At 32.7% G+C, this 18,274-nt stretch overlaps 1 protein-coding gene and 2 pseudogenes across 1 annotated transcript; 1 reads left to right on the forward strand and 2 right to left on the reverse strand.

Moving 5' to 3' along the window:
* Positions 1 to 1,477: 1,477 nt before the first annotated feature.
* LOC120200542 (G-box-binding factor 3-like) lies at positions 1,478 to 8,683 on the reverse strand. The gene is made up of 12 exons (XM_039201354.1): positions 8,532 to 8,683; positions 6,835 to 6,950; positions 6,652 to 6,696; positions 4,335 to 4,430; positions 4,121 to 4,201; positions 3,422 to 3,576; positions 3,234 to 3,282; positions 3,049 to 3,097; positions 2,558 to 2,748; positions 2,289 to 2,366; positions 2,074 to 2,199; positions 1,478 to 1,974 (listed from the first exon to the last, which is right to left on the reverse strand). The coding sequence occupies exons 2-12, from the start codon at positions 6,889 to 6,891 to the stop codon at positions 1,819 to 1,821; spliced, it is 1,083 nt and encodes a 360-aa protein (XP_039057285.1). The 5' UTR covers positions 6,892 to 6,950; positions 8,532 to 8,683; the 3' UTR covers positions 1,478 to 1,818.
* Positions 8,684 to 14,467: 5,784 nt separating this feature from the next.
* On the forward strand, positions 14,468 to 15,796 carry LOC120200534 (annotated as a pseudogene).
* Positions 15,797 to 16,395: 599 nt separating this feature from the next.
* LOC120200535 lies at positions 16,396 to 17,345 on the reverse strand (annotated as a pseudogene).
* Positions 17,346 to 18,274: the final 929 nt, after the last annotated feature.

The following is an 18,274-nucleotide window of genomic DNA, read 5'->3' on the forward strand; positions in this document are numbered from 1 at the left end:
GATTTTTTGGCTGTTGTTCGATTTTTCTTTCAGAATTCCTCTGTGTTACCTGCTTTTAACGCCATGGTCATGGTCCTTATTCCCAAGGTGCCAAATACTTCCATGGCTAAGGACTTTTGTCCTATATCATGTTGCTCTGTGGTATATAAAACAGTCACCAGGATTCTTGTTGGCAGGTTGGCTAGGTTCTTTCCTAGAAGGATCGACATTCACAGTTGAGGTGCATGAAGGAAGCGATTCTATTTTACATTTTAATTTCTGCTTAGGAATGAACCTTGTTTTTATTTTATGAATTACAATAAATGTATTTTATTATCGGTATTAGTTCATCATTATATGCCTGGATTGAACGTTGTTCCTAGATTAATTATTTTTTTTATAAAAACAATTAATTTTATTCAAAAATAAAAAAAGATTTCAAATTATAATAAAGATTTACACCCGTAATAGTAAATTAAGCACATAATTAGTAACAATTCATATAATCATTAAAACAAAATTATCAACTTAAGATTATATAAGAACTATACAATGAAAGATTAAAAATCTAACTAAGAAACTCGAACAAAGATAAATATAAACAAATCTGATTGCATCGGCAAATGAACTACAAAAGGGAATCAAGCTATTGAAAGACCAATGAAAAACCGTAAATCAGACTCGAGCAAGGTGGAAAGTTATCTACAAAAGCAAATCGGGTATCTACATCTAATCTGAAGGTCCAATGCAGGGAAGATCAAGAAGATATTAGATAAGCGTCATCCTGATCAATCGTGACAATATCAAAACAATCCTTAAGAAAAAATTAATAAAAAAACATGTCAATTAACATAAGAAAATGTCATAAAGACATATGAAAACATGTCGATAAACTTATTTAAAATCAAAAAAATTAAAAGATATAGATATAATATTAAAAAATGATAAAATATCGATGGTCGACGACTAATGTTAAATTTAATGTCGCCACCCATGTACAAAGATGAAAAAAAAAGAAAGGAAGAGACGACGGGACAGCCTTAATTACTTCCTTTTATCTATTCAGTTTTTAGCTTAATAAATTGAATTAAAACAAAACCATTATGCGCTTCTTTTCATGTGCTAGTCATTTTAATTATTTTATATAAGTAATCTAATTAATTATTTATAATATTATATAAATCAAATCAAAGGTTAAACTAATTAAATTTTTTATTTTTAATTAAATTAAGTAAACCATAATTTAATATAAAATAGGATTTATATCAATAAACTTGTGATTTAACACGCTTTATCAAGCTTTCAAATGACTGAAATAATAGGTCAATAAACCTCAATTGTCAAATTTCCTAAAAGCTTGGGTTTCGGGTTAGCATGTTTGTCAAGTAATGTAAAGGTCAGAGTAAAAGAAATTGAATCTTTTGATTTAATTTGATCCGACTTAAAAAATATTGAAGTTTAAAGTAAATTATAAAATAAATTTAAATAACTTGAATAATTTAAAATTTGCACAATTATTATAAAAAGGTTTCTTTGAATACCCTTTTCCCTAAACACAATATCTACTTTCTCCTTGATGTACATTAACCTTTTCTTCCAGGGCTTTCTCTGCACTCTGATTTTCAAATACAAAATTACATCAGTTCAGTTCTGCTACGACACCCAACTTACAAAGTTTCCCAAACATAGTTTCAGTCCCTAACAAACAACTACCACTACTATTTCATCCCTCTACCAACTGTCAGCAGTAGTTTGGGGCTTGTAATTATGCCAAAACTACATGCTTCTGCCCGACTTAAAATGTCAAAATTAACTCGGCTGTAAATTGTTTTCACTTCCTCAGCTGGCGGCCACTGCGTCGGTTCTTGGACTCGCGTCCAGGAGTTGATGCAGCTTGACACCGGACTTTTTCTTGTACATTTCACCCTCTTTGCCTTCGTTTTTGTGCGTAGTGATTTCCTGTGCCTGTCCCAGTTTAGAAGCTTTCAGTCCCTCCTGTATATTACAAGAGGCAAGGTTAGTTTAAGGAGATAAATCAGGCATGTCGTAAATTAAAATAAAATCGAAAAAGTTGAGGAAGCTTAAAGTGCGTACCACTAATGTAGCATTTTCTACCCTTAGTTTCTCTGATTTTTCAGTTAGTTGATTTATTTCAGATCTTAGTGTCGCATTCTCTGCAGTCAAGTACTCGACTTTACGGGAGAGCTCTTCCGTCTCAGCCTACAAAATAATAATATGGCATTTGCTTCACATTATTCATTGTTATACCTCAAATCTGGTAAAAAGGCTCAAAGAAACCATGCGAATACCTGCTTCCTCAACCTTGACCTTCTAGCAGAGTCTCTATTTGATTGTTTCCTCCTCTCCCGTTTCAGCTCCCGTTCATTCTAGTTAAATTTCATGTACGTTAGCAACGGCTTAAGATAGCACAACCCATTGACTCAATGTATAAAACACTAAAAAGTGCATTGACTACTTCAGAAAGAAACAAAATGGGTTCAAATTATACACAAGCTAAAAAGTATATCTTAGATAAGCTGAACAGTAGTAGAAATACAAGAAATGCACCCACAAATACCTGCATCCAGACTTCAGGAGGCATTACTGCACAAGGTACGTTCGTAGGTCTAGACTTAGGATTCATAGAGGGAGGGTTCCTAAGCTCCAATGTTGTGCTCATGCCACGAGAAAGTACAGCTCCAACTGGTTTAGGACAAATAGTTGTAGTTACCTCCACCAGAGCCTTTGCCTCATTTTTCCCATCTCCACCTGATACAACAGAGACAATACATCAATAAACTAAACCTCCAGACATGGAGGTGACCAAATGTATCCCCAGATGGAATTTTCTTTTTTCATTTTCTAACACAAGTTACTTTTAGGAATCACAAAAAAACTTCTAATTATCAGGGACATGAACCAAGCCCAGTAGGGCACGTTAAAGGAACCATGCAATTGCAAAATGCCTCAGATTTGACAATCATCCACTACTATACAGAAGTCTGATTAAAACATCACGTGAACTCTATTATTCATCAAGAATATACATGGTGAAGAATGGAGTCATACCAATGGTTGGTGTTCCCTCCCTGCTTCTTTTCCGTCTACTTTCATCCGTCTGATCAAAGATGCACAGTGATAAAAATAAACTTTAGCACTCTATCCTTAAATCATTTTCTAACTTACAGTCGTATAAAACTAAAACCAAAAAAGATGTTGGAAAACAGGATAACCAGATGGGAAAGAGATCTCACCCCCGTCGTATTTCCATCACTACCATCGGTAGAAGCTTCAGTCTCCGCACTGCACACATTATCAAAAAAAAAGTCAAAATAAGAGGAAAAAGAACTTGGCTTTGTGATCTCTAACAAATGAGTTGCTATGGCAAAGTTCTTTAATCTTCTTAATAAATTACTAGTTGGCCTTGAAAAGATTAACAAACCTCTGGGACATTCTATGCTTGGCTGCACCCTCATCGTTCTCAGCAGTACCATTACCTATTGACATAGCAAGGCTATCAAATCCTTTCATCTTCTTCGTTAAACCGCATTCTGTATTTCCTGATGACTTTGAAGGAGTTTCCACGGCGGTGGCAGTCTGCAGTGCAATGCTCCGGTTATATTCAGCATATGCTAAATACAATAAGCAAAAAGTAACAACTCCCATTAAATCAGTGTATGTGCATGGGCATAAAAAATAGACATGAATAAAAACAAAATAGCAGCAGTTCAAGATGAATCACTCAACAGACAACCAGAGTTCCTGCAGGAGATGGTGGAATATCATGTCCATCTTATCCTTGGATTTCAAGAGCAATCAGATAAAAAATACATTAAGGTATAATACAGTACAATAAAACCAGAGTTTCGGTGTTATTTAGCACTCAAATAATATCCTAAAGGGGAAAAACGCATATTTTCTTTATTGTTTTGTTAACTGTACTATAAGGAACTTGCTGAGTATTACCAAGTTGATAGTTGTATAAAATAGACAGCTGTATAGAAATAAGGCAGAAAGAAAAGGGGAATTATGCAACTGTACATGCACTATCCAAATTCAAACCTCTGAAAAGCTAAGCTCCTAGATGATTTGGTACAAAATTAATACTGTACTCAAAAAGATAGTGACAAAGTAAACTTACTAAAGGAACTGCAGGATGGGCATAAACTCCCCCATGCGGGTAGATTGTTGCATAAGGTGCCCCATAAGGCGGCATCATAGGCTAAACGAAAAAAACAAATCAGTATTTTTAATAATTATTTACAGAAACAAATTAGTAACTTAATAATTATTTACAGAGTTATTCAATGATGAACTTAAATAAAAGTTAAATGCCTTGGAGCTGTGGGCAATACCTGTGGAGGACCCCACATATAAGGGTGAGGAGCATGGCCAGAGGCCACAGCTGAGTTGTAATATGGTGGCATAGTGACTCGAGGACCATAATATGCCTATATACGCAATAAAGAACCATAAAATCCCCATTGGCAATTTCATTAGCAATATAGTTTAGAATATGAATATATGGTGAAAAACTTAGTGAGAGAAGCTCCTCCTCCTCTCTAAAAATCAGGTGTTTTGGATAAGTTTTTCTATTTTCATTTCTTATCATTTCTCTTAATGGCGAGTAAGGTGAGAGTTCCGGTTGGGAAAAACTGTGCAACTGTGATCATTTTCAACATTCCAGAGAGTTTTCATTACAAAGGTCTTTGGTTATTTTTCGATAAATATGGAGAGGTGGTGGATTCTTTCATCCCCAATAAAAGAAGCAAGGGAGGAAGTAGGTTTGGTTTTGTTCGTTTCACCAAAACTGGAGGACGCGAGGAAGGCTATCAACTGTGTTGATAGATCTTGGATTCAAGGCAACAAAATTAGAGTATTTATGGCGAGATATCTTCCTCGTGATGTTTTCTGGAGGAAGAAGTTCTCTGGTCCTCATTCAGTCGAGGGAAACAATGTAAGGAAGGATGTTAGTCACACGGTGGCTCCCATTGCTAGTTCTGTTGACGACAGTAAATTCTCAACTCTCAAAGACAGCTTGTTAGGATGGTGCAGAATTTTTATTAAGTGGGTAGAGTCGTCTTCTTTTGAAGAGGCAGTCGTATCCCCGTTATCCAAGGTGAGGGAGCTCGTTGGTGCCTTTCCAGTTAAGTTTCCTAAGCTGGAAGAGGGTTCTAAAGAAGCTAGAAGATCCATTCACTTTTCGGAGGTGCAGTCGGCCGTGAGGTGTTCTGAGAATGAAGAAATTTTTTTTCTGCTGTTTGGGGACTAGTGCTAGAGGCAGCCTCCTGTCGGGTGAGGGTGTGGAGGACAGGAACATAGGAGAGGCTTTGATGATGGGTCCGAGGAGCGACGTTGGGGGTTAGAGGATGGTTCTTTCCTAAATGGAGGGAGTGGGGGAACACAAGACATTGTTGGTGCATGCGGAGAGAGAAGCAGTGGATGTCTTTAAGGACACTTGTTTGCCTGCACGTGGTTTTGTGGAGAGTAAGGATTTTTTAATTAATTCTCCCATCCAGGATGGTCTCTTAGTGTCAAAGGAATTGGAAGATGTGAGCCTAAAGGATAAAGTGGATCTGTTGGTTCACGTGGAGAAGGATAATGAAGTTGCCTTTAGGAAAAATAGTAGTCTGCATGTGCTTTTGTAGGCTCAAAGGATTATTTTAATGATTTCCCCATGTTGGATGGACGGGTTGAGATTAGGGAGGTGGAGGAAGGGATTCACGAGGGTTGTTCTTACAACTACGCATTCGTAAATCCAAAGGGTATCGCAAGGCAGTACATGAGACCTAAGGTGGGTTCTGGCAACAAATTTAGATCTAAACAATTTTTTCAAGGGAATTTTACAGCTCCTAAAAGAAAGTATAGGGGTTCCCGAAGCAAGAGCCATCAGAGTAAGGTGCATTGGGAGGAAGAGGTGTCTGTTTTTGATGGCAGATTCACTTATGAATCTGATTTTCCAGCATTGGGGCAGTCTCAACAGAAGGATACGTTCAATTCCTTGCCTTTTGGGAAAGATTTGGGTTGTGAGTCTAATGGCGCAATAGTGTATCTATTGTCGGAAGACGATGGCGGGGGAAGGAGTAGAAGGTTCAGGTGATCTACACCATGCTTTTTGTCTGGAGCTGGAAGTTCGGACGGTCTTTAGCCAACAAGACGTGGTGATGTGGTGGAAAGGCGGCTATATGAGTTTTTTTTTCTTCATGTGAAAGCTCCGTGGCCTTTGAGTTAGAAGTTGGCTTTTATGGTTTTAGTCAGCTGTCACCCTTGGCTTTTTTCTGGTTGTTTTGTTTGATTGAGTGTCTATCGGGCCTCGTTTAGGTTTTTTGTTTGGCCAGTCTTTTTTAGGCTGTTGTTGTTGCTTTGTTGGATTAGGCTGGTTCTGGTAGGATTGTTGGTGGCTGTTTTTTGTGTTTTATTCATATTGGGGGTGGCTCCCTGGTTGTATCGTGTTCTTTCTATGGTTAATAAAATCTTAAGGCACTCTTTTCCTCCTTCCGTTGATTAAGGAGCTTCTCAATAAGCTCCTTTAATCATGAAGGAGGTTTTTAACGAGGCCTGCAATTCCTATCAAAAAAAAATTAGGAATATAGATTGGGCATTTTAATTGAATAAATGCCTTAACAACAGCAGTGGGAAAGAGTGAAGTAGGTGCACGAATAAGAAGATAACCTGCATGGCTGCCCAATTGGGATAGACATGAATATTGGCCTGATCCTGTGAATGGAAAAGTATTGACCGATACTATGAATATGAGCATAAAAAATTAATAGATTCAATACAAAGCAAATTGTGCAACTACTACTTTAGAGATCCATCTTAATTCAATTAAACATGCATAAGCTCTTAGCTTACAGTTGGCACCGATGAAGATTTTTCTGACTTGGACTTTCCTTCCTCATTGTTTCCCATTGTCAGGCACCAAATTTGGAAACCTATTTTCTAGAAATTTGTTTGCCTCTCTCTGTCAACTGCAATCAAGGAGAGAAACATGAAGTTGCACATCACAGCAAATTTTCTCAAGAGCAATAGGAAGGGTTCAGAAATAGGATTAGCAAGCAAAATGGAGTTAAATGGTTCAGAAAGTTTTTTTTCTCCATTACTCTTTATGCAAAATATAAGCCAATGGTTTGATTTTTAGAAGGCCAGTATCCCTCAAGTTGGAGTGCAGACCCAACGAATAAGATGTTATTCAATGTTTAAAAACACACCATCAAAATAACCAAAGCTAAACCTGTAATCATTGAAGGCTTGGTGCATGTCAATAGCTACCTATAGCAACAAACATGATTTCCAGATATCTAATTTCATCTTCGGATTAATCCAACCAGCTTATCATATACAACTCTACATAAATTAAAGCAAGTACAGTATGATGTAATTTGGTGTTCTATTTCATAATATCTTATCAAATTTCACCAAAGCCTTGACGGGCTATTTAAATATTGGATTTTAAGTGCAAAAAATACAACAAGATATAGTCTTCTACCAACATAAACCAATATTGAAACTTGACTCATCGTAAGACTTAACTTTGGTAATATAAGTTGACACAAAAGGATGAACACAAATAGGCTACTTTTGAAAAGTTATTGCAACTAAACACTAGGATTATCGCCAACAAAGGGTTTTCATTCAGTTTCAAAACATATAAATTTTCGTCAACAAAATAATCCCTGAGAAGAAAGGAGAAAATCTTTGAATTTTATGTTCACCAAAAAATTATTAAAAAAAAAATCCTTCAAATGAAGAGATAGGAGAAAGGTTCTTAACCCGGAAAAAAATAGGGGAAGGTGAGGGTATAACCGACTTTCAAGTACCCACACCTCAAAGTAAAGATCAATTGCAAATTTTGAAATATAATCCACCGGATTAATATGTCAACTAAACGACAAAAATACCCTTGAGACCGAGGTCGAAGATTTCAGCACTCATCCTGCAAGCTTTTCTCTAAGCAATAAAATTTTGAGTTTTGAAAAACTAGTTTTCTTAGTAGATAAATCTAGGGAGAATCATCTATCGGTTAAGTTCTGGTTCAGTTTTCAACGTCTAATTCCCCCCTCTCAATTTCTTTGCTTCGACAATTCTCCTTGAAAATTGTTCTAAATATTTCGGGCAAAAAAGTCATGCAGATTCGATGTTTCTTATCACAAATTACGACGAACTTAAATAGATCCATGAAAAAGAAGATTGCTAAAAGTATCTAAAAGGACCGGAAGATGAAGGACGTATATGAATTACTTTAATAAATCCAACAAAATACCTTTTATATCTATTGAAATGGTTTAGTTCAGTAAAGAGCTAGAGACACTATTTTTTCACATAACAATTAAAAACTTGAATTGAATCCACTGCCCTACATTACCTCACCAATCTTTTAAAAGTAAAACACCAGATTCCAGAACTAGATTTAATTCGCAAAGACAAAATTTCCCGCAAGTTCATCAGCCCTCCAAACAACCAAACAAAACCAAAATGCACTAATCCACCACTTAGTAAATATTTTTGGAAAACCCTAAAAAACAATTACCGGAACTTTAACTTCAACGTACCTTGAAAATCCGAATCCAGAAATCCTCTACTCAGAAGCGAAATTGGACAACCCTCAATTGTGAAAAAGGAAAAAAGAAAAATTATAAAACAAAATAGTTAAAAGGACTGCATTATATTTATATTCACTCGAAAACAAAGAGAAACACGATTGAGCATTTTTTTTTTCTTTCTTTTCCAAATCCGCAGGGAGATAGAGAGAGAGATTTGAGGAGGAGGAGAAGAAGAAGGAGAGCGGCAAGGCAACAGCCACGTCACCGAAAACGTGTCGTAGAAAAGCAAGCGTATAAATACAGCGTATATACGGAGGGGCAAAGTTGGTGGTTGAGTTGGCCCATCGGTATTCGCGCTGGCCAATTTTATTTTATTCAAACGTCAGATATCCGTACACGTGTTGTTAATCAGTCGATCTACGCATGTCGGGTAAAGGGGTCCAGCCTATTCCACCCGTCATGTGGGCTTACGTGGTCATGTTTAGTGATTTAAGTAGAATGAACAAATCTTTTGGAATCCACCAATAGCCACTTGTTGATGACCTAATTCTAATTGGGGCCGTAACCCACGCTTTTGTCACGTAGGCATTATATTTTTAATATTTATTTATTGATTTTTTTTACAATTGTCAATATCATAATTATATATTTAACGACTTATTTGTGAGTTTAAAAACATATATCTTATTACATCAATTTTATTTGCTTTCATAAAAGAACGATTTAATATATATATATATATATATGTGGAAGTTTATCTTAAACAAATACAATGCTAGCAAATTTCTTTATTGTTTATAGAAAGCCTTTTATGATATAAATTTTAGAGAACGTTTTCATATTGTTTATACCACCTAAACACAACTAGGAACCACATAGAATTGACAAAAATTAAAAAAATATATTATAACAAATATCATTCAACTTTAAATAATATAATGTTTATACCATTAAACTTTTAATTGCTTTAATTATAGCATTAAATTTTAATTTTAACTCCAGTTAAATCATTAAGGGTGTGTTTGGTTTACAAAATGTAAGATTACCGCTGGGAATAAGATTATTGGAATGTTGCATTTTATGTTTAGTTGGTTTTGCAAGAATGTAAGATTACCATGTTTGGTTAAAGGAATAAAAGATTATTGAAATGTATATTTGACCAATTGTTCTTATTGTATATTTGTTTTTTAACAAGTTGAAAAATATTTATATATTTTCTTAAAAAATTTAAATTAAAAAAATTTATATAATTTTTTTTACAAAATTGAAAATATAAAAAGGTTTAATGAAAGGGTAAAATTTTATTTTAACCCCTTAACTTCATATAAAATTTTAATTATAGATTTTTTTTTGTAAATCTAAAATAGTTTAAGGATAAATTTGTAATTTAACCTTCGTATAATTTTTATTATTCAATGACAGAAGAATGATATTTTTGAAAAAAAAATTAAGGGCATTTTAGTCAAAAACACCGGTAATCCAACAATACATAAGGAAGGGGAGGTAATGACATTCCCGCTAATATACGCAAAAAAATCTACTATTGTTAATCTTACATTACCGGGAATGGGATTCCCAGGCTAACCAAACGGGGGAATATAGATTTCATTCTCATGGGAATCCACATTCCTCATCCAAACGCCCCTTAAGTTGTTAAATTCCAAAGACGTAATGACTTTGACATATCATTCTATCATTATAATAACATGGACAAAACGATGCCATTTTGATGTGATTATCTATGTTCAAAATGATATCGTTTCAGACGCTAAACTTTAGAAGTGTATCGTTTTATCGCTGGACTTCTAGATAATTCACTTTTTTGTACGAATTTTTTTCGGTCATAATTGGTAGTCAATTGTCACTTATCACTAATCTTCATTTGCATCAAGATTAACACTAAAATTTTTACATTTTACTCTTATTTTTTTCACGTGATTGAATTTTTATGAGACTAACTCAAAATCAACAAAAATTAATCTAAAGGTTCAACATGTCAATAATTTGGTCTCCTCCAATGATTTTGACGATGCTAATTTTGAGTTATATATTAATGTCTCAAGATAATACTTCTCACCGTTTTGAATTTTGGAGGGGAAAATCAAACAACTAAAATTTGAGAAATCCTCGGACTCCAAAAAATTAGGAGTGTTCAAAAAAATATGAAATCGTTAACCGTAACTATTAACCGATATAAATATTATATTTAACATGTTAATTAACCGAACCGTTAATACTAAACAGTTTCGATTAATCGAACTGCTAAAACTTATAGTTAACAGTTAAAGTTACGAATTTTGATAATCGATTAACCAATAGTTAACCATTAATAAATTAAATTTATAATTAATTTCTAATTTATTATATTTTTACATAAGTAACTTGATATAATTTTATATTATTTAGTTTATATATATTTTTAATAAATTTATATACAAATAACTTAAAATATATAAATATTTATTTCTTTGAAAATATAAAACATACTTACACCAATATAATTTTGTGTTATGAGTACTTAAAAAAATATGTTTATTTTTAGGTATTACGTTATGAGCGATGTATATATTTACATCGGTGTAAGTATTTATTAAGTAATACATTATTTATTTTATTTACTTACACTGGCGTAAGTATTTATTAAGTGATACGTTTTTTTATTTTACTAAATTACACCGATGTAAGTATATGTTTTGTGTTACACCTTTTTGTAATATGAATTATGAAAAAAAATTCACAAATAATTGTAACATATTAACCGTATGTTAACCTTTAACCAAACCATTAATATCTGTTAATCATTAATAGTTTAATGTCCATGAACAACTCTTCAAAAAAGGGTAGAGTTTTTGTTTAATTTTGCTGAGTTTAGATGAATTTCATGGGAAAAAGTCTTAGAAAAAATAAAATGAACATATAAAATTTTAGAAACAAAAATAAATTATTAATAAAAGATATAAAAACAATTAAAATATATAATAAATTAAAATTTTAGGACCCAACCTGACTCCTTATCGATCCATCGGTATATCATACACCATTGAATACAACAAACATTTCCCAGGGATCCTGAATCCTATACACATATTTTTGTAAACCTTGTGTCTACCCATTAAAATCTTGAATAATGTACACTGATGTATATTTAGGAGTGTCGTATAAAAGTAGAGTTTAAAATTTAATTATTTGAAATTAATGTTAAAAATTGAATTTAAAATGATAAAACGTTTATTATAGACATTATATTTGTAAATTTAAAATATTATTAAATTATATTTACACTTATATAGGCATATCAATTTGAATTATAATAAATTCAAAAAATATTATTATATATGAATTATAATAAATCATATTATATAACTCACTATTAATATTTTAATATATAAATCATAAATTTTATTTATTTTTTAAGTAATGAAAATAAATTATTTTTAAGGGTGTTAATATTAAATTATTAAAATAAAATGTAAATACATAATTGTGTGGATCCCATGTATTAATAAGGGTAGAATTATTATTTGCTTTCAAACATAAAGTTAAAATTAAAAAATTAAAAATCTTAGTTTTTACGGTTAGTTTAAAACCATTGTTCCCCCAATTTTTTCGTTTAACATTAATTTTACTATTAAAACGTACATTTTAACTAAAAGTGTTTTTATAAAGTTTTACCAAATAGAGCCTAACTCAAAGTAAATACATGTTTTTTTATGTCTATCACACACATTTAGTTAAGTTGTTGCTTTTAAGCTTTTTATTACTCCACACTTGAGTTTCATGTCCTTTGTCAAATTATCATTCTCACTTAAGAATTAAACATCCAATCACACTCTCGAATTCTCACCATCAGGTCCTTATTGTAAAGTTAATTAATCAATCACTAATGGTATAGGTGCATATACGCGCCTCCCATACTAACCTACTATCTTACCTCCCCTTATCTCATTACATATGAGAACAATAGACAATCATTTTTTAATAAAAAATTACTTTCAAATAATTTTTTTTAAATCAAATATTTTAATCTCATGTTATTATTAAAATAAATAAAATAATATAATGATATTATTAAGAATATATTAGAAGATACTAAAATTTCAAAATAATTTTTTTAAAAATAATTTATGTTTTATTAATCAAACGTCCTTTAAAACAATTAATTCAGTTAACAATCACCGTCCATCTTTAATCTTTATGCTGAATCAAACTAACTTTCCCAAGTTTCTCAACCAAAGTGACGCCACGTGTACTACCACAGTTTTTCCATCCGATCAACAAATAAAAAAAGAGAGAAATCATCCATCTCTGACGTAAAGGTATCGACGGTCTAAATTTAGTGAATCGGAGGGATAAAAATGAACCACGATGCGAGGAAGAGATAAAGTATCCCACTGCTTAATACGTAAGCGGAGTGGTGTCCCCACATGCTCCGTCATATGTCGGTGTGTGTAAGTGGTCCCATCCAGCTCATGTTTACGCCGATTGGACCTTGTAGAGATCATCAGTGGCCCACGTGTCATCGCCATATCTCCACGTGGGAGGATCCTACGTCTTCCACTCCTCTAATTACTCCCCCTCTTAAACCTCCTTTTTATGCCCCAGAACTACATGTTTACAAAAAATTCGAATATTTGATTTTGTGTAAAAAAATATTCAAAATTAGATTTGGGAAAAATCGGTTTTTTTAAATCGAATCGGATATTTTAAAACCGGATAGTATGACCGGTTTGAGAAAAAATTGGACGACAAGATTTTTTACCGGATTAAAAACCGGTTTGAAAAAAACCAGATAAAAAACCAGTATTTTATCCGGAAAAAAATCCGGTCTGGAGTTTAAAAAATTGGATGATCGGATTTTTTACCGGATTAAAAACCGGTTTTTTTCAAACTGAAACCGGTTACATCATCCGGCCCTCCAAACGGGTTATGTCCGAACGATTTTTTTATAAACCAATTTTTTGACTTAGTGAAAAAACCGGATTGATTTTTATCCGATCCGAATCGAATTTAAATCCGGCTATGTGCATCTCTACCTAGAACCTTCCAGCTTAAACTGTAATTTAAAACAATAAATTAGTAATTTAAGCAGTCTACTTGATATTTTTTATATTTTAAAATACTTTTCAAATAATACAATTAAAAATAGTTTTTTAAATAATTTATAAAATTACCATTCAATTAATAATTACTATTACATAAATTTTTAAAATCATACTTTTAACAAAATATTTTTTCATGCATTAAGATGCGATGGATTAAAATAGATGCATAGAAGATACTACCACTATTTTATAAAATAAATTTTGTCAAATTTATTAAAAAAATATTTAAATGTGAACATATTTTAAATTATATATATTAAAAAATGATTAATTATGCTTTAAAGTTACCTAAAAGAATAAATGCTATAGTTTTTTATTTTATTTTTCTTCCAAGTATAAGAATAGTTATTATAAATTGGTTTGATTCACGTCGTTATTATCAAAATATCTTAATGGAGCATTTGGTTCACTGAATACCAAGATGAATTAAGGGGTGCGATTTTATTTCTTATAAATTTTAAATTCTCTTAAAATTTAAATATTTTTTATTTTTTATTAATTATCAAATTAGTATTTTTTAAAATTTTAAAAAGGGATAACTTAGACTTCGAATTTAACATCTTAAGTTCAAACTTCTAGTATTCATTATTGCATCCATTCCTAAAAAAAATATAAAATTATGGAACAAGACGTTAAAATATAACATTACTTTGAAAATATTATATTATCTAATTTGATTTATTTAATGAGAATATAAAATTACAGTACTTAATTAATGAAATACAAAATTATTTGAATATATATTTTTATCAAATTGTAGTTATGAAATAAATTATTTTCATCAAGTTAAGCTTTTAATATTAAATTATAAATATTTACATAAAAATTATAAAAATATTTTAATCATCATCTTCCATGGCGGCCACCGCCGTTTTGATTCCACGTGCCCCCGCGGCCGTTAGAATCACTCGCTGTTCTACCTTGCCGCTCCTGCCTCCTCGCGTTTCCGCCGCTACCTTTTCTTCGCCTGTTAAGCTTATTCCAGGTCCTGCTGTTAACATCAACGCCCACTTGCATGCGTGCTCTTTCCTTTTTATTTGATTCTATCTAAAGAAAATGAATGCTTAAATGTGTAGAATTAGAAATGTTGTATTGGTGATAATCACGCGTTAAGGAGTAGTTGCAGGAAACTAATTGTGGAGGATAATCGGTGATGGATGCCAATTCAAGTATTTTCCCCTTGCATCCATTGGTCTTGTTTTGTTTCAAAAACAGAATCCAGGAGGTTTCCTTTGCTTCAGAATAAAGCCACGGAGGAGACCTCTGTTGATGCCGGGGAGCTTTTCTCAGACTTGAAAGTAAAGGCGAGAAAAGATTGTCTTACCTGAATATAGTAACTATTAAACAATTACAGTCATTATATTATCTAGCAATCAATTCTTGTTCTTTAACCTGCTTAAGCTGAACTTTAGTACTGATTGGTCTTTTCCTTTTGGTGGTTTGCCAGTGGGATAAAGTTGAGAACAAGTCCACAGTTATTATTTATGGTGGCGGGGCAATAGTGGTGTGGCTATCATCTATTCTTGTTGTGCCATTAACTCAGTCCCTCTGGTAAGTTAAGTCATAATGCTACACTCTTTCTGTTTCATACCCTTCACTAAATTGCTATCCAGTTGTTATCTATGTATTTGTGTGGTTATCAGCTCCAAAGATAATGGAATTGGTGGGACTGGGATATACAATATGATTGTCTATAGATACCTTCTCTTCAAGGTAAGGTCGAGTCTATATATATATAAACATATTTATCCCATGAATCTTAATTGTGGATAATCTACGGTGTTTTTATGGCCGGAGAGGGAGGGGATGTTAGCCATTCTGCATTCATGGTCTTGCAAACACTTGCAAAGTTTTAAATTTGCATTCACATAAAGAAATAACATAACTCTAAAGGGAGATGAACAAGTGCATGAAGAGATAATGATGTGTTTGGTGATTTGTACCAACCTTTGAGAGTTACAAATTCTCAGTTCAAATTCTTAAATTTAGCTTATATTGGAGGTGGTATTCAACTTAGAAGAGTAGCATAGTTTACAATTAACAGCTTATCGGTTTCAGAATTGTCATATGTGGACACTGAAACTATTTGCAACATCTTATTTCTTCAGTCAAGAGAAAGAACTAGCTACCGATATCGAGGGAATTGAAAAGAGGATTGCTGGAGCTGAATAAATTCAGAGGTTGGCAATGGCATATGCCCATTGGCCTCTTTGCAACCTGTAAAAGAGACATATGTATCCTGTAATTGTGGGATTTCCTTGTATGAATTCTTTTGACCTTTACATTTTCCTGTGCCTGAAATAAAGTGTGTCAATTTTGTGTATGCCAATAATCTCCAACCCATATATGCCCTGTTTAATGCACAGAAAAAGTAGCAAATTTCTGCTATTCAAAGGGAACCTGATATATCCCTTTACCAACAATAACAAGACTGAAAAAGCTTATTGATATCATAGTTGAATTACCCCTATTTGATTACACATATAAAGATTCCAACCTGAATGTAATTCAGAAACTGGTGAAGTTTTCTAGAGGTAGAGGAACAAGCTGAAACGAATCTTGCATACCGGCATCGAACTATTTATATCACAACCCTTAAACCAGGCAACATACACTACTAACACATGAAATTGTCACCATCATCATGGTTACAGTCTAACGATGGTTATTAAAGGCCTTCCATTAAAGCAATGCTTCAGTTCTGCAGTCATATGAAGGAACAATCAAAATCTACCACAAGATGAAATTGAGGTGAAAACAGGAGCACCAAGCTAAACATCTAAATCAGGACTTCCTGGATCTTCTACCCTAAAATTTAACACCATTAAAGGAATCATATGAAAGCAAACAACAGCAAGTCCCACAAAACTCAGAAATTAAAGCACCCTCCAATCAAATTGAAAGCCTGGTAGAAAAAAGGCCCAGATTAGTCAAATCTTATCTAATTCTGTGAAGAGGATGACATCAAAGCATTTAACCAAAAGAAGATTTCATCATCGACCGGCTTTCCTCATAAATCAACACAAAATCTGAAAACATGTCAAATTTAAAGAGTAAACAATCATTAAGATAATAGAAGGTAAACCCATGTTGCAACACAAATCCAGCATCCATAGTGCATAATAAAGCATAAAAATATGCCATAACCGTCATCACGTCTTAAAATAAAATTTAAATAACAATAAAAAAAGAACTCTGACTTATCAATGTCCTCGTCCTCGAACTCGATGTAATCATCACCGGCACCATCTCTCCTCATCGATGCCGCCGCAAATCCTTCATTCAACCTCGTATTCTCCGGTAGCTCATAAGCCTTGAGAAGCCTAGCCTCGTCCGGCATGTATTTCAAGATGACGTCAGCTTATCATCCTGGTAATCCCTAAGACGACGAGGATGATGTCTCCGGCGGCGATCCAGACCTTTTGTGCATTTTAGCGGATGTGGCAGAGACGCTTGGTGCCGTCGATGCACATCGCTTCGCATCGGCCGTTTCCCAACATGCGGCTGACTTGGGCGTATTCTTGTCCATCTTCTTTGAAAATAAGCTCGCGTTTCTCGTCATCGGCCTCGTTCTTTCCCCCTTTCGATTCTTTCCTCCCTTCCCTTGTTCTTCGGCATCTTTGGTTCTTCGCAAACGATTGCAGGTCCCTCTTCTTGTGATTAAAAAAAAAACCCTAACTCGCCTATTTATTTGATTTCGAAGACAATTTGATTTCCTTCTGATCTTCTTCTCGATGAAAAGATATTAGCTTACCGATCTTTGTTTGTATTTATAATAGGAGTCACTCACGTAATTTGCCATCTATATTGTTTTTAAATTTAAATTTAAATTAATTATTTTAAATAAGTTGCTTGCCGAGCAAGGTTAACCAATATACCGCTTTATCTTTGGGTTTGGGTTTCCTCTGCATCAAGTAAAAAAGTAAAAAAGAATTAGTAAAAAAACTGAAAAAATATATTTTTAATTTAATTATAATAAAAATAACAAATACAAAATTTTCTATGGCTTTATATTGTGTTCAGCATAAAATTAAATCATGTTAAATTAGGACATAATAATAAAGAGTTCTAAGTTGGCATTAAAAGTTTAAATTTGATTTGAACAATGAAACTTATCTATCTATTTAATTTAATATCTATCAACTATACTATCATATAGTATTAGAAAATAGAGTTTAAATTAATATAAATATGTACTAACTTAAATCTAAAGTAATCTAAATTCGAAATAATCAAACATAGAGCCTTAATTTAACCCCCACTTTATTACACTATTTTAAGGGTAAACTACACAGTTAATATTCTAACTATCACTTTTATTTCGTGTTGGTCATTTAACTATTTTTTTAAAAGTAAAATTAACGTTATTTTTTGATTTCATTTTTGTCACCCATAGTTAAAAGGTTAACATAATTATTGATGTTATATTTTTTTATTTTTTCAATGATGATATGATAGTATCTTATGGTGATGTAAACATCCATTAAATTTTAACAGCAGTAACCAAAATGAAATCAAAATTAAATGTTAGATATAATTTAAAAATAATTGAGTGACCAAACAAAATAAAAATAATAATTAAAATATTAAACGTGTAGTTTACCCTTGGTTTTATATTTGCATACATTAGCACCATAATTGTAGATGTTC

The sequence above is a fragment of the Hibiscus syriacus genome, unplaced genomic scaffold (genome assembly GCF_006381635.1).
Source record: "Hibiscus syriacus cultivar Baekdansim isolate YM2019G1 unplaced genomic scaffold, ASM638163v2 tig00006128_pilon, whole genome shotgun sequence".
Taxonomy (NCBI): domain Eukaryota; kingdom Viridiplantae; phylum Streptophyta; class Magnoliopsida; order Malvales; family Malvaceae; genus Hibiscus; species Hibiscus syriacus.